The sequence below is a fragment of the Entelurus aequoreus genome, linkage group LG10 (assembly GCF_033978785.1).
Source record: "Entelurus aequoreus isolate RoL-2023_Sb linkage group LG10, RoL_Eaeq_v1.1, whole genome shotgun sequence".
In the NCBI taxonomy this organism is placed as follows: Eukaryota; Metazoa; Chordata; class Actinopteri; order Syngnathiformes; family Syngnathidae; genus Entelurus; species Entelurus aequoreus.
Genome location: NC_084740.1, coordinates 38,386,128 through 38,401,953, shown reverse-complemented (window position 1 = coordinate 38,401,953; position 15,826 = coordinate 38,386,128). Strand labels below are relative to the sequence as shown.

Below are 15,826 nucleotides of genomic sequence, written 5' to 3'. Positions count from 1 at the left end.
TATAACTTGGCACATGTAGTCCACAATATGCAAACACGAATAAGGAATTATTTTATCGTGGGATTTGGCTGTCTCCATACGTTTCACATTGCCATGACAGTCGTGCTAATGTTGGAACCCATTTTTGTCGCTTCTGGGCGTGGTCCTAAAAATATAAGTCTCTAAACAAACAAATCAGCACTAAAATAAACCCAAATAAACGGGATAGAAATAAAGCGGAAACAACTCTTTATGTTGATATAGAGTTATTAAAGAAGAAGAATGATTCTAATGTGTGTGCGTAGAGCTGTGACTCTTTGGGCACCACACGATTCGATTCTTGGTGGTAAGGATTCGATTCAGAATCGATTCTCGATTCAAAACGATTCTTAATTCATAATCCATACTTTGTTAATAACATTGGGTGCTAGTTCTATGATTAAGTACATTCCTCCATAAAATAGACAAACGGCTTTTGATACTTTGATATTTGTTTGTATTACTTACAATTTGATTTGTGTGCGTGTGTGGGTGTGTGTAGGCGTGCAGGTTGCTGGCAGACGACTACGAGCAGGTTCGCTCTGCAGCAGTTCAGATTGTTTGGGTGCTGAGTTTGTTGTATCCTGAGAGGTGAGTCTTATCAGTGTGTACAAAACAATAGCATGAAGTTACAGTGGGACCCGCTTAAAGGGGAACTGCACTTTTTTTTTTAAATTTTGCCTATCGTTCGCAATCGTTATGAAAGACAAGAAGACAAAAGTTGGTTTTTTTTTCAGTCTAACTTGTAAAAATCGTCTCGTTCTTAGTGGCTAGCAATGCAGCTAATGGGATCAATCAATTCTACCTCTAAATTACTTTAAAAAATTGTCAACAATACTTCATTTACGTTCTGTAAGCTGTATAAAAACCAAGCTGTAGCGACATTGTTTTTGTAAGAGCGAACACTGAGGAAATCGTAGTAACACATTAGCGTGCTATGGTATTAGCTGTAAAAGCTAGCCACGGAAAGAGATAAGGTAGCAACTGCGTCAACATGAAACGTGTTTGAGTTTGTAATGCACAACACTGTGATAGGACACCAATATGTACTGACTGAAAAACATGAACAATCATATTACAGTATCTGTAAAGTATTATTTCATGTCTTCTTTGTACACAATTAGCCAGACAGTGTATGTACTGTAGTTGTAATAACACGCATGACATGCTGCATGTATCACGGTCAATATAAAGTGTGACTCACTCAATGGACAGTAGTCTGGTCTAGCTGGCCGGGGAGTTTTTTTCAGGTTTACTTGGGTAAGCCCTCCATTTATGTTGAAATAGCGAGGCTTCAAATTCCACATTTTGCAGCTTCGAGTCACTTTCACCTCGTCTCTATTAGCTCCCGTCTACTCCAACGTTTCACCCTCTTCTTTCTGCTCGTTTCTATAAGCAGTAGTTCATCCTCCGTGTATTCAGCTTCAAAAAGATAAGGTTGTGAATCCTCATTTGTTCAAAATTAGTTGTCTTCGTTGTTTGTTACCGTATCTGCCATGATTAGAACACACACGCCTTTGTTTCCGGGTGTGGAACACACATTTGTCGGAAATGAAAACGGAAAAGAATGCGCTGAGGAATTAGTTTCGGCAATGATTAAAATGACCAAAAATACAGTAAATATTGTACATATTACATATTGTTATGAAGGTGTCTGTTACTACATTATATATATACGTGCTGTGTGTATATTGTACATATTACATATTGTTATGAAGGTGACTATTACTACATTATATATATACTTGCTGTGTGTATATTGTACATTTAACATATTATTATGAAGGTGTCTGTTACTACATTATGTATATACTTGCTGTGTGTATATTGTACATTTAACATATTGTTATGAAGGTGTCTGTTACTACATTATGTATATACTTGCTGTGTGTATATTGTACACTTAACATATTGTTATGAAGGTGTATGTTACTACATTATATATATACTTGCAGTGTGTATATTGTACATATTACATATTGTTATGAAGGGGTCTGCTTCTACATTATATATATACTTGCAGTGTGTATATAAAACGTTGATAGAGTGTTTTGAAGTTGTCTTAGAGCAGGGGTCACCAACGCGGTGCCCGCGGGCACCAGGTAGCCCGTAAGGACCAGATGAGTAGCCCGCCGGCCTGTTCTAAAAATAGCTCAAATAGCAGCACTTACCAGTGAGCTGCCTCTATTTTTTAAATTGTATTTATTTACTAACAAGCTGGTCTCGCTTTGCCCGACATTTCTAATTCTAAGAGAGACAAAACTCAAATAGAATTTGAAAATCCAAGAAAATATTTTAAAGACTTGGTCTTCACTTGTTTAAATAAATTCATTATTTTTTTACTTTGCTTCTTATAACTTTCAGAAAGACAATTTTAGAGAAAAAATACAACCTTAAAAATGATTTTAGGATTTATAAACACATATACCTTTTTACCTTTTAAATTTCTTCCTCTTCTTTCCTGACAATTTAAATCAATGTTCAAGTAAATTAATTTTTTTTATTGTAAAGAATAATACATACATTTTAATTTAATTCTTCATTTTAGCTTCTGTTTTTTCGACGAAGAATATTTGTGAAATATTTCCTCAAACTTATTATGATTAAAATTCAAAAAAAATATTCTGTCAAATCTAGAAAATCTGTAGAATCAAATTTAAATCTTATTTCAAAGTCTTTTGAATTTCTTTTAAAATTTTTGTTCTGGAAAATCTAGAAGAAATAATGATTTGTCTTTGTTAGAAATATAGCTTGGTCCAATTTGTTATATATTCTAACAAAGTGTAGATTGGATTTTAACCTATTTAAAACATGTCATCAAAATTCTAAAATTAATCTTAATCAGGAAAAATTACTAATGATGTTCCATAAATTCTTTTTTAAATTTTTTTCAAAAAGATTGGAATTAGCTAGTTTTTGTCTTTTTTTTTTCGGTTGAATTTTGAATTTTAAAGAGTCGAAATTGAAGATAAACTATGTTTCAAAATTTAATTGTCATTTTTTTCGTGTTTTGTCCTCTTTTAAACCGTTCAATTAAGTGTAAATATCATTAATTATTAATAATAACATAGAGATAAGGTAAAGTGAGCAAATTGGCTATTTCTGGCAATTTATTTAAGTGTGTATCAAACTGGTAGCCCTTCGCATTAATCAGTACCCAAGAAGTAGCTCTTGCTTTCAAAAAGGTTGGTGACCCCTGTCTTAGAGACTTTGAAGGCTGCAACGGTGACTCTCATTAGCCACATCTTCCAAGCGTTTTTCATTATCTTTAAAATCCCCCTCCAAAAAAATACGTTCGCTCTTGTCTCTCATAAAGTGCTGTCCCCCTTTAAGTCACCAACTTGTCTCTTCAAGGCTCAGTCTACTGTGTTAGTATTAAAATGTGTCTGCTTTTGTTGACATAAAATGTGAGACCAAATGTGATGACTTCTATGAAGAAATGCTTAGTTTTTGTTTTAGCAATGTTGGCGTCATCATAATCGCTAACATAAGGCAGCATTAAAAACGTGCCCATAGTAACTTTCTGTTCAGTGCAAAATAAGCTTCAAAATACCGATTTTGTTGACATAAAATGTGAGACCAAATGTGATCACTTCTATGAAGAAATGCTTAGTTTTTGTTTTAGCAATGTTAACGTCATCATAATCGCTAACATAAGGCAGCATTAAAAACGTGCCCATAGTAACTTTCTGTTCAGTGCAAAATAAGCTTCAAAATACGGATTTTGTTGACATAAAATGTGAGACCAAATGTGATCACTTCTATGAAGAAATGCTTAGTTTTTGTTTTAGCAATGTTAACGTCATCATAATCGCTAACATAAGGCAGCATTAAAAACGTGCCCATAGTAACTTTCTGTTCAGTGCAAAATAAGCTTCAAAATACCGATTTTGTTGACATAAAATGTGAGACCAAATGTGATCACTTCTATGAAGAAATGCTTAGTTTTTGTTTTAGCAATGTTAACGTCATCATAATCGCTAACATAACGCATTATTAAAACGTGTCCATAGTAACTTTCTGTTCAGTGCAAAATAAGCTTCGAAATACTGCTTTTGTTATTTGGGACCAAGTGTGGTCACTTCTATGAAGAAATGTTTAGATTGTGTTTTAGCAATGTTAACGTCATCATTATCGCTAACATAACCCAGCATTAAAACATGCCCATAGTAACTTTCTGTTCAGTGCAAAATAAGCTTAAAAATACACTTTTTTTTATACCACTGTTCTCCGAATAAATGTGCTTAGTTTTGATTATGTCGACTGTCAGTCAGCCAGTCCAAGGGGCGTCGACATGAGCGGGTTCCGCTGTACAGAATATAAAAAACTTGAATGGCCCGTCCATCCATTTATGCTGGTTCCCAACCTAACTGTCCCTCATCAGCATTGTGCCCATCCCCTCGTCCAACGAGGAGATACGACTGGTAGACGACGCTTTCGGGAAGATCAGTCACATGGTCAGTGACGGCTCCTGGATGGTGCGGGTGCAGGCTGCCAAGACACTGGTGAGCAGGGGGAGTTTCACCCTCACAAGATCACACCCGGCATTTTAACGTCTGTATCATCGGTGCTGACAATACACTGTATTCGAATACTTAAACCAGGGGTGTCCAGGATTGAAGCGTTGTAAGCAAAATACTATATGTTGCAATATGGCTTATTTTCATCACTTTTGGGTCCCCTAGACCAAGGGTCGGCAACCCAAAACGTTGAAAGAGCCATATTGGACCAAAAATACAAAAAACTAATCTGTCTGGAGCCCCAAAAAATGAAAAGCCGTATATAAGTCTTATGATGAAGGCAACACATGACGTAAGTGTCTATATTATTTATAATAGCCTACTATCAAAATGTCAATCAATCAATCAATCAATGTTTATTTATATAGCCCTAAATCACAAGTGTCTCAAAGGGCTGTACAAGCCACAACGACATCCTCGGTACAGAGCCCACATACGGGCAAGGAAAAACTCACCCCAGTGGGACGTCGGTGAATGACTATGAGAAACCTTGGAGAGGACCGCATATGTGGGTAACCCCCCCCCCTCTAGGGGAGACCGAAAGCAACGGATGTCGAGTGGGTCTGACATAACATTGTGAAAGTCCAGTCCACAGTGGATCCAACACATCAGCGGGAGTCCAGTCCACAGCGGGGCCAACAGGAAACCATCCCGAGCGGAGACGGGTCAGCAGCGCAGAGATGTCCCCAACCGATGCACAGGCTAGTGGTCCACCCGGGGTCCCGGCTCTGGACAGCCAGCACTTCATCCATGGCCACCGGACCTATGCAACTCCCCCTCGCAAGGGACAGGGGAGAAGAGGAGAGAAGAAAAGAAACGGCAGATCAACTGGTCTAAAAAAGGGGGGGTCTATTTAAAGGCTAGATTATACAAATGAGTTTTAAGATGGGACTTAAATGCTTCTACTGAGGTAGCATCTCTAACTGTTACCGGGAGGGCATTCCAGAGTACTGGAGCCCGAATAGAAAACGCTCTATAGCCCGCAGACTTTTTTTTGGCTCTGGGAATCACTAATAAGCCGGAGTTCTTTGAACGCAGATTTCTTGTCGGGACATATGGTACAATACAATCGGCGAGATAGGCTGGAGCTAAACCGTGTAATATTTTATACGTAAGTAGTAAAACCTTAAAGTCGCATCTTAAGTGCACAGGAAGCCAGTGCAAGTGAGCCAGTATAGGCGTAATATGATCAAACTTTCTTGTTTTTGTCAAAAGCCTTGCAGCCGCATTTTGTACCAACTGTAATCTTTTAATGCTAGACATAGGGAGGCCCGAAAATAATACGTTACAGTAATCGAGACGAGACGTAACGAACGCATGAATAATGATCTCAGCGTCGCTAGTGGACAAGATGGAACGAATTTTAGCGATATTACGGAGATGAAAGAAGGCCGTTTTAGTAACACTCTTAATGTGTGACTCAAACGAGAGAGTTGGGTCGAAGATAATACCCAGATTCTTTACCGAGTCTCCTTGTTTAATTGTTTGGTTGTCAAATGTTAAGGTGGTATTATTAAATAGATGTTGGTGTCTAGCAGGACCGATAATCAGCATTTCCGTTTTCTTAGCGTTGAGTTGCAAAAAGTTAGCGGACATCCATTGTTTAATTTCATTAAGACACGCCTCCAGCTGACTACAGTCCGGCGTGTTGGTCAGCTTTAGGGGCATGTAGAGTTGGGTGTCATCAGCATAACAGTGAAAGCTAACACCGTACTTGCGTATGATGTCACCCAGCGGCAGCATGTAAATACTAAAGAGTGCAGGGCCAAGAACCGAACCCTGGGGAACTCCGCACGTTACCTTGACATAGTCCGAGGTCACATTGTTATGGGAGACGCACTGCATCCTGTCAGTAAGATAAGAGTTAAACCAAGACAAGGCCAAGTCTGACATACCAATACGTGTTTTGATACGCTCTAATAAAATATTATGATCGACGGTATCGAAAGCGGCGCTAAGATCAAGAAGCAGCAACATAGATGACGCATCAGAATCCATCGTTAGCAATAGATCATTAGTCATTTTTGCGAGGGCTGTCTCCGTAGAGTGATTTGCCCTGAAACCGGATTGAAAAGGTTCACAGAGATTGTTAGTCACTAAGTGTTCATTTAGCTGCTGTGCAACAGTTTTTTCGAGAATTTTGGAAATAAACGGAAGGTGGGAGACCGGTCGGTAGTTTACCATGAGGTCAGGATCGAGGTTAGGTCTTTTGAGCAGAGGATGAATAACCGCTTTTTTGAATGCTAGGGGAACAGTGCCGGAGGAAAGTGATAAGTTTATAATATTTAACACTGATGGACCTAATAATACAAACAGTTCCTTGATAAGTTTCCCAGGAAGTGGGTCAAGTAAACATGTTGTTTGTTTTATCCCACTTACACGCTGTAATAATTCCTCTAATGTTATTTCATCAAAAATAGAGAGACTATTTTGGAGGGCAGTGTCCGTCGTATATACAGTCGTATTTGTGTTAATAGAGCCCAGTTGTAGCTGGGATGCGTTGTCTTTAATCTCCTTTCTAATGAGTTCAATTTTCTTATTAAAGAAATTCATAAAATCATCTGCCGAGTGGGTGGAGCTACTGGGAGGAGTCCCTTGTTGGGTTAGCGATGCTACTGTACTAAACAGAAATTTAGGATCGTTTTTGTTGAGGCGGATGAGATTTGAGTAGTATTTAGCTTTAGCTAAGGTAAGCATGCGTTTATAAGTTATTAAACTATCACTCCATGCTTGATGGAAAACCTCAAGTTTAGTCGCGCGCCATTTGCGTTCCAGTTTTCTACATGATAATTTATGAGCTCTAATTTCTTCTGTAAACCATGGGGTGCGCCTTTTAGGGGCCCTTTTTTGCTTTAGCGGTGCTATACTATCAATAATTTCGCGCAAGGCATCGTCAAAGTTGTTAGTGAGTTTATCAATAGAGCCGACATAATTTGGGAATGGTGCTATTACCGAAGGCAGTAGGTCAGCAAGAGTCATCGTTGTGGCAGCATTAATGTTGCGGCCGCTATAGCAGTTATTATTATTATTAGCTTGTTGACAAAGAGTCAAAACTTCAAATTTTATAAGGTAATGATCGGACATTACTTTAGTATATGGAAGTATCATAACTTTGGAGGTGGTGACACCCCTGACAAGCACTAGATCTATTGTATTACCGTTGCGATGCGTGGGTTCATGTATTATTTGTGTAAGACCACAGCTATCAATTATGGTTTGGAGCGCCACGCACTGAGGGTCCGATGGGGTATTCATATGGATATTAAAGTCCCCCATTATGATTATATTGTCGGCGTGCGTCACTAGATCAGCAACGAACTCTGAGAATTCACTGATAAAGTCCGAATAGGGCCCAGGGGGGCGGTAGATAACAGCCAGGTCGAGAGGTAGCGGTGTGACAGACCTCATAGTAAGCACCTCAAACGATTTATATTTATTATTTAGGTTAGGGGTAAGGTTGAAATTTTCATTGTATATTAGTGCGACACCCCCTCCCCTTTTAAGAGGGCGGGCAACATGCGCATTCGTATAGTTAGGAGGAGATGCCTCATTGAGCGCAAAAAATTCGTCCGGTTTGAGCCAGGTTTCGCTAAGACCAATGACGTTAAGATTGTTGTCTCTAATGACCTCATTAACCAATAACGCCTTGGGAGACAATGATCTTATGTTTAAAAAGCCCATATTATAGGTATTGGGCTGTTTTGACGAGTTTTTGTTAAGATTATCCGTAGTGGCAATATTAACAATGTTGCGTTTATTATGCGTAGTGCACTTTAAATAGTTTCGACCATATCTAGGAATTGATATGACGGGAATTTTCCGATTGTTTGCTTGGTGCTGCAATAGACTGGACATATCATAATTTGCCACCTCAGTAGAATGCATGTCCACCTCTGACACAGACACAACAGAAAAAACATTATGTGAATTGTGTATTATTCTAAGAGAATTGCTATGCGTACATGGATTATCCAGCCTGGCGCTGGCTAGTTCTAGCTTAACTGACTCCTCACCCGGACTAACAGACATTGTAATTGCCTGTGACCGGGCTTGCTCTAGTGTAGTCAGTCAAGTGAGACTTAAATAGTAGTCTATGTTTCTAGACAGGATGATGGCGCCTTCCTGGTTAGGGTGAAGGCCGTCTCTCATCAGCAAGCCTGGTTTGCCCCAGAAAGAGGGCCAGTTATCAATAAACGTTAGTCCCTGCGTCCTACAGTAGCTAGCCAACCACTTGTTAAGCGAGACTAATCTGCTATATCTCTCATCATTGCCTCTCGCAGGCAGGGGGCCAGAGACAATTACTCGATGCCTGGACATCTTTCTGGCGAGATCACAAGTCCTGGCTATGTTTCTCTTTGTAATCTCTGACTGTCTCATTCTAGTGTCATTGGAGCCAACGTGTACAACTATATTCGCATAATTAGTGGTGCGATTAGCCTGTCGTACGTGTTTACTAGGCCTGTTGCGAGTTAGCTCCCTAAGATTAGCTTCAATGTCAGGTGCTCTGGCCCCGGGGATACACTTTATTGTGGCTGGTTTGCTAAGCTTTATGTTTCGGGTGATGGAGTCCCCTATAACTAAGGTGTGGTGCCCGGTAGACTGGGGTGTAGGACTAGCTAAAGAGCTAAATCTATTATGCGTCTCAACCGGTACACCGTAGCTTGTAGGCCGCTTAGGACTGCTACAAGCTGGGCTAGTTAGCTCGCTACAGCTAACGCTAGCAGATGTGTCCGCAACATCTAAAGTTACGACATTACTCTGCTCTAACTGGCGGACACGGCCCTCTAGCAGAGCCAACCTCTCCGTGAGTATGGTGCAAGACGCGCAGGAAGCCATTACTCACAGTGTTTTCTGTCACCGAGTGAAGTTCCTGCTGTCCTCAGGGAAGTTGTCGCGGTCTGTAGGAGTAGCTTCCTACTTACCTTCTGACCGGCGCTGCCTTTCTCCGCGCCAGCTTAGCAGCTAGCTAGCTGAGGAAAGGGTGGTGGGACAGAGATCGGGTGATTTGCAAGTTAAATAGTACCACTAAAAATGTTTGAGAAGTGATAAAGAAAGCTGTAGAACAATTAAAAGCACACAGATAGAGCGCTACTTAGCTTTTTCGCAACAGCGAACAGACGGCGAGCAGTCACGCACGGTGAACCGGAACCGGAAGTCAGTATATATATATATATCAAATGACTATGTTTCGCAGGCTGAAGCAAATCTTAGTTGACAGAAATGTTGAAATGTAATATTTATTCTACACATTTTTACAACATTAAAAACTTAGTAAATCAGAGGCTACTCAGAAGGTGAGATAACTCCCGGAAATAACTGGCTTTTAATGGCCAAAGGTACAGTATAGATGTGTGTCTCCAAGTTAAAGGAAACGGCAGGCTGTCTTCTTTTAATAGATATATTACAATCTTTGGCAAGCTAGGTAATGTTTGCTGTGGTCTGGAACAACATGGCACACAAACAACTATCTGAAATGTGTCATGAGACATGCAAAACTAAATTATATACAAAGAGGATAAAAGTAAAGGACATTAAATGAGCTCAAATATACCTACAAACGAGGCATAATGATGCAATATGTACTTACAGCTAGCCTAAATAGCATGTTAGCATTGATTAGCTTGCAGTCATGCAGTGACCAAATATACCTGATTAGCACTCCAACAAGTCAATAACATCAACAAAGCGCACCTTTGTGCATTCACGCACAGCATAAAACTTTTGGTGGACAAAATGAGACAAAGGAGTAGAATATTTTACATGTAAACAAACTGTTGTGTCACAGTCCACACTATAGTGAGTTCAAGAAACCGCCAAAATTAGTAGGACAAAGCGATGTTTACCAAATACTGTCATCAGTGAAGCATACACACAAACATATTAAACAGTGGGCTTTCTAACAATTGGGAAGGTTTGGGTCGTGTTTGTCCTCAAACAAAAAACATACTAAAACAAAAAAAATATTTTTCCCACATCTTTTTCCATTTTCAATCCTTTTTTGAAAATGCTCCAGGGAGCCACTAGGGCGGCACTAAAGAGTTGCTGACACCCGCCCGAGACCTTTAGTCTGATTTTTTTTTTTTACTGTAATTGTTCAAAAAGTTATGATGAATCAAAAACAATGTTGTTATGAATTATTCACCTATTTAAGGCTCCAATTACTTCACATTAAATATTTCACTTTGAACATTTTTTTGTGGGAATATATTGCGTATTTTGTGTTTTTGAAATAAAAACACGGTTTTCTGTGACAAAAAAGGGCAAAAAATGTAACTTTATTTCAACAGATAGATCTGAATTTGACCTATAGATGTTTTAGCGTAGAAAGTAAAAATAAATTGATACACAACTTGTTTTTAACGATATCTAAAACTCACGGTACGATACTGTCACGGTTTTAAAGCCACGGTACGATTTATTGTGGTATTGTCCAAAATAAAAAAGACTTAAGTAAAAATGCCATAGTATGTAACATTAATTTGCTAGAATGTTTAGGATAAACACACTTACTGTAATTGAACACAACCCTAATGCTCCTATAATATTGATTACTGTATTTTTCGGGCTCTAGAGTGCATCGAAATATAAGCCGCACCCACTAAATGTTAGAATGAAAAATTATTTTTCCATGTTTTAGCCACACTGATATAAACGTTGTGAATTAGTTATTTACACAGTAAGATTCTGTACATACATAATTGTCTGCGACAAATTTTATTGGTGACTAATTGTTGCAGCCCTAATTTACTATACAGTTACATCCCTATTTTGAACTCTTTAATGACTGAGACCCTTGGGGGTCTCCAGGACCTTTAACATTCACCAAAATTGAGAGGAGACCAATTGGTTACAATAAATCCTATGTGTCAAAGTCAAGGTCCGAGGGCCATAGATCTATCTATGGCCCTCGGGATGGTATTTGATTAGTATTAGAAGCGGCCCGCAGGCCACAGCCACCTGCTGCTGTTTTGCACGCACAAATACTCCATCAGTGTTGGTGCTACGAATTTTCAAAATGGGGTCCCAGGGACCCCATCAAGTCATAAAAATGGGGTCCCACAGTAAATTTTTGGGGTTCCACTTTTTTGTAACCGTTTTGAAAACAAATGATAAATGTATGCATTATCCTGTTATATCTCACATTCTATATTGTGTTTTGGAAAAAGGTTGTCATAAACGTTACTTAATTCATTAAAAAAATAATGCAAAAGAAAACACATTTTTATGCATGTAAATGTATTCAGTTATAAACATTCATTCGCTTTCTTCTTTCCTTCATGGACCTAAACTTTACCGCTGCCGGTAGTTTTTTCTATATTTTTATTGTAATATTTTCAGAATGTTTTTGTTCTATTTTTGGCCAAAGTAAGACAAAGAAAACAATCTGAAGTTCTCTTTATTTTTTTAGTTTTGATGCTATGATTTTAATAGTCCGGCCCGTGTGGGCACAGATTTTCCTCCATGCATCAATTGAGATAAAATGAGTTTGACACCCCTGCAATAAATATTGTATTGGTTTTGGGAGAAAAAAAACACATCAAAATGGCCCCCGCATGCTTTCATTTTTCATTGTACGGCCCCCAGTGGGAAAAGTTTAGACACCCCTGACTAAAAAGTGGATGTGTGCGAATTGAGACTGAGCCCCAAGCTGTGAGCGCTAACCAGATGTTTGCTGCCTGGCAGGGTTCCATGCTGCAGGTCAGTCCTCACTTCCTGGAGCAGACACTGGATAAGAAGCTGATGTCGGACCTCAGGGTGAGTGGAGGAAGGCGGAAGAAAGGAGATGTTTTCTCTCTGTTGCTGTTGGTGATGATGATGATGACGATGCGCTTGTGTGCAGAGGAAGCGTACGGCCCACGAGCGCGCCAAAGAGCTCTTCGCTTCGGGGGAGTTCTCCTCGGGCAGGAAGTGGGCTGACGACGCCCCCAAGGAGAAGCTGGACACCAACACTGTCAACCTCATCGCCTCGGGAGCCTGCGGCGCCTTCGTTCATGGTCTAGAAGACGAGATGTTCGGTACGTCCTGACCCACATATGTTTTATGCGAGAAGGATAATAGTTAGCTTGTGTGACATACCAAGTTGTGTGACTCTAAGGTGTATGGCTGGGGAATTAGAGAAAAAAAGAGTAAAATTACCTGAAAAAATTAGTAGATTGCATAGTACAGTATATATTCTGTACAATTGACCACTAAATGGTAACACCCAAATAAGTTTTTCAACTTGTTTAAGTCCACGTAAATCAATTCATGGTACAAATATATACTATCAGCATAATACAGTCATCACACAAGTTAATCATCAGAGTATATACATAGAATTATTTACATTATTTACAATCCGGGGGGTGGGATGTGGAGGGGATTGGGGTGGGGGGGTTAGGTTTGGTTGATATCAGCACTTCAGTCATCAACAATTATATCATCTGAGAAATGGACATTGAAACAGTGTAGGTCTGACTTGGTAGGATATGTACAGCGAGCAGTGAACATCGTGAGCTCAGAAAGCATAAAAACAAGTATATACATTTGATTACTTACGTTTGATTATTTACAAAAGTCAAATACCAAATTATATGACTCTAGGGTAAACAGTTGCAAAATTAGCTAAAAAAGCTAGCACTTTAATGTTAGCATGCCAACGTAAACATGCATAACGTTAGCATGTTTCAAATACCAAGTTGTATGACTGTAAGGTGTATGGCTGTGGAATTAGCCAAAAAAGCGTAAAATTTGCACACAAAAAAGTTTGCACTTTGATGTTAGCCTGCTAGCATGCTAACGTTAGCTTGCTAACAGTTAACATGTGTCACATTCCAAGTTATATGACTAAGGTGTATGGCTGCGGAATAAGACAAAAAAAGCGTAAAATTTGCCAAAAAAAAGTTAGCACTTTCATGTTAGCCAGGAAGCATGCTATTGTTAGCTCGCTAACAGTTAACATGTGTCACATTCCAAGTGATATGACTCTAAGGTGTATGGCTGCGGAATTAGACAAAAAAGTGTAATTTTAGCTGGAAAAGTTGCCATGCTAATGTTAGGTGTATGGCTGGGGAATTGGAGAAAAATAGAGTTCAAATAGCTGAAAAAGTTAGCACTTTAATATTAGCATGCTAACATTAGCATGCTAGCAGTTAACAAGTGTCACATACCAAGTTATATGACTCTCGGGTAAACGGTTGCAAAATTAGCTCAAAAAGCTAGCACTTTAATGTTAGCATGCCAACGTAAACATGCATAACGTTAACATGTTTCAAATACAAGTTGTATGACTGTAAGGTGTATGGCTGTGGAATTAGACAAAAAAGCGTAAAATTTAAAAAAAAATGCTAGCACTTTGATGTTAACCTGCTAGCATGCTAACGTTAGGACGCTAACAGTTAACATGTGTCACGTTCCAAGTTATGTGACTAAGGTGTATGGCTGCGGAATTAGACAAAAAAGCGTTAAATTTGCACAAAAAAAAATTAGCACTTTCATGTTAGCCAGGAAGCATGCTAATTAGAGATGTCCGACTCTTAATTACCGATTCCGATATCAACCGATACCGATATATACAGTCGTGGAATTAACACATTATTATGCCTAATTTTGTTGTGATGCCCCGCTGGATGCATTAAACAATATAACAAGGTTTTCCAAAATAAATCAACTCAAGTTATGGGAAGAAATGCCAACATGGCACTGCCATATTTATTATTGAAGTCACAAAGTGCATTATTTTTTTTAACATGCCTCAAAACAGCAGCTTGGAATTTGGGACATGCACTCCCTGAGAGAGCATGAGGAGGTTAAGGTGGGCGGGGTTGGGGGGGACGGGGTTGAGGTGTGTGGGGGGAGGGTTAGCGGGGGGTGTATACTGTAGCGTCCCAGAAGAGTTAGTGCTGCAAGGGGTTCTGGGTATTTGTTTTGTTGTATTTATGTTGTGTTTATGCGGATGTTCTCCCGGAATGTGTTTGTCATTCGTGTTTGGTGTGGGTTCACAGTGTGGTGCATATTTGTAAGTGTTCAAGTTGTTTATACGCCCACCCTCAGTGTGACCTGTATGGCTGTTGACCAAGTATGCCTTGCATTCACTTGTGTGTGTGAAAAGCCGTAGATATTATGTGACTGGGCCGGCACGCAAGGGCAGTGCCTAAAAGGTTTATTGGCGCTCTGTACTTCTCCCTACGTCCGCGTACACAGCGGCGTTTTAAAAAGTCATACATTTTACTTTTTGAAACCGATAATTTCCGATCTTACATTTTAAAACATTTAGGACATCCCTAATGCTAACGTTAGCACGCTAACAGTCAACATGTGTCACATTCCAAGTTATATGACTCTAAGGTATATGGCTGCGGAATTAGCCAAAAAAGTGTAATTTTACCTGGAAAAGTTGCCATGCTAATGTTAGCATACCAGCATGCTAACGTTAAAAAGCTAGCACATGACTGGGTAAGAAGAAATACCAAAATGAGCTGTGTTTGTGTCAACTTCCTGTCTTATGCCTCTCCCTTTTGAGCTGAATAGCTAAAACAGGTCAATTTCATTACTTTCATTTTCGTCACCTGTTTATTGTGGACTTGTCTGGCCGCCTGCTCGCAGAGGTCCGCATTGCGGCGGTGGAAGCCTTGTGCCAGCTGGCTCGCTCGTCTCCCAGCTTCGCCGAGAAGTGTCTGGACTTCCTGGTGGACATGTTCAACGACGAGATCGAGGAAGTGCGCTTGCAGTCCATCCACGTGCTGAGAGAGATCTCCACACACATCACCCTGAGGGAGGACCAGCTGGACACCGTGCTGGCCGTCCTGGAGGTCTGCACAACACACGCGTCCTTGCGCACGGCAGTTCCTTTACAAGCTTTCCGTTTGTGGTCAGGACTCGTCTCGGGACATCAGAGAAGCTCTGCACGAGTTACTTTGCTACACCAACGTCTCCACCAAGGAGTGCATCCAGCTGGCTCTGCTGGAGCTGCTCAAGAACCTCAACAAGTATCCCTCGGACCGGAACTCTGTCTGGAAGTGAGACCGCATGCTTACACACTCTCTTTATTAGTAAACCTTAACAGGACATTTTGTAAGTAAGTACATTTTATTTATGCAGCCAGTACAAAACATAGGTGAGGTAAAACAACAATTACATTAAAACAACAGGGGCAAACCAACCAATATTTGTATAGCACCTTATAACATCACAATGGTGCTTTACAGCAGTGGTCCCCAACCACTGGTCCGGGGACCGGTACCGGTACGTGAAGCATTTGCTACCGGGCCGCAGAGAAACATAAATAATGTATAAAAAACTGCATTTTC

At 39.9% G+C, this 15,826-nt stretch overlaps 1 protein-coding gene across 1 annotated transcript in view; it reads left to right on the top strand.

The window, feature by feature from the left end:
* The window catches only part of ints4 (integrator complex subunit 4), a 45,584-nt gene that overhangs the window by 13,322 nt on the left and 16,436 nt on the right, over window positions 1-15,826 (top strand). The window contains exons 8-13 of the mRNA XM_062060781.1: window positions 521-609; window positions 4,403-4,523; window positions 12,222-12,293; window positions 12,379-12,553; window positions 15,123-15,328; window positions 15,393-15,535. Of these exons, the coding sequence (XP_061916765.1) occupies window positions 521-609; window positions 4,403-4,523; window positions 12,222-12,293; window positions 12,379-12,553; window positions 15,123-15,328; window positions 15,393-15,535 (806 nt within the window). The remainder of the gene's footprint in view (window positions 1-520; window positions 610-4,402; window positions 4,524-12,221; window positions 12,294-12,378; window positions 12,554-15,122; window positions 15,329-15,392; window positions 15,536-15,826) is intronic.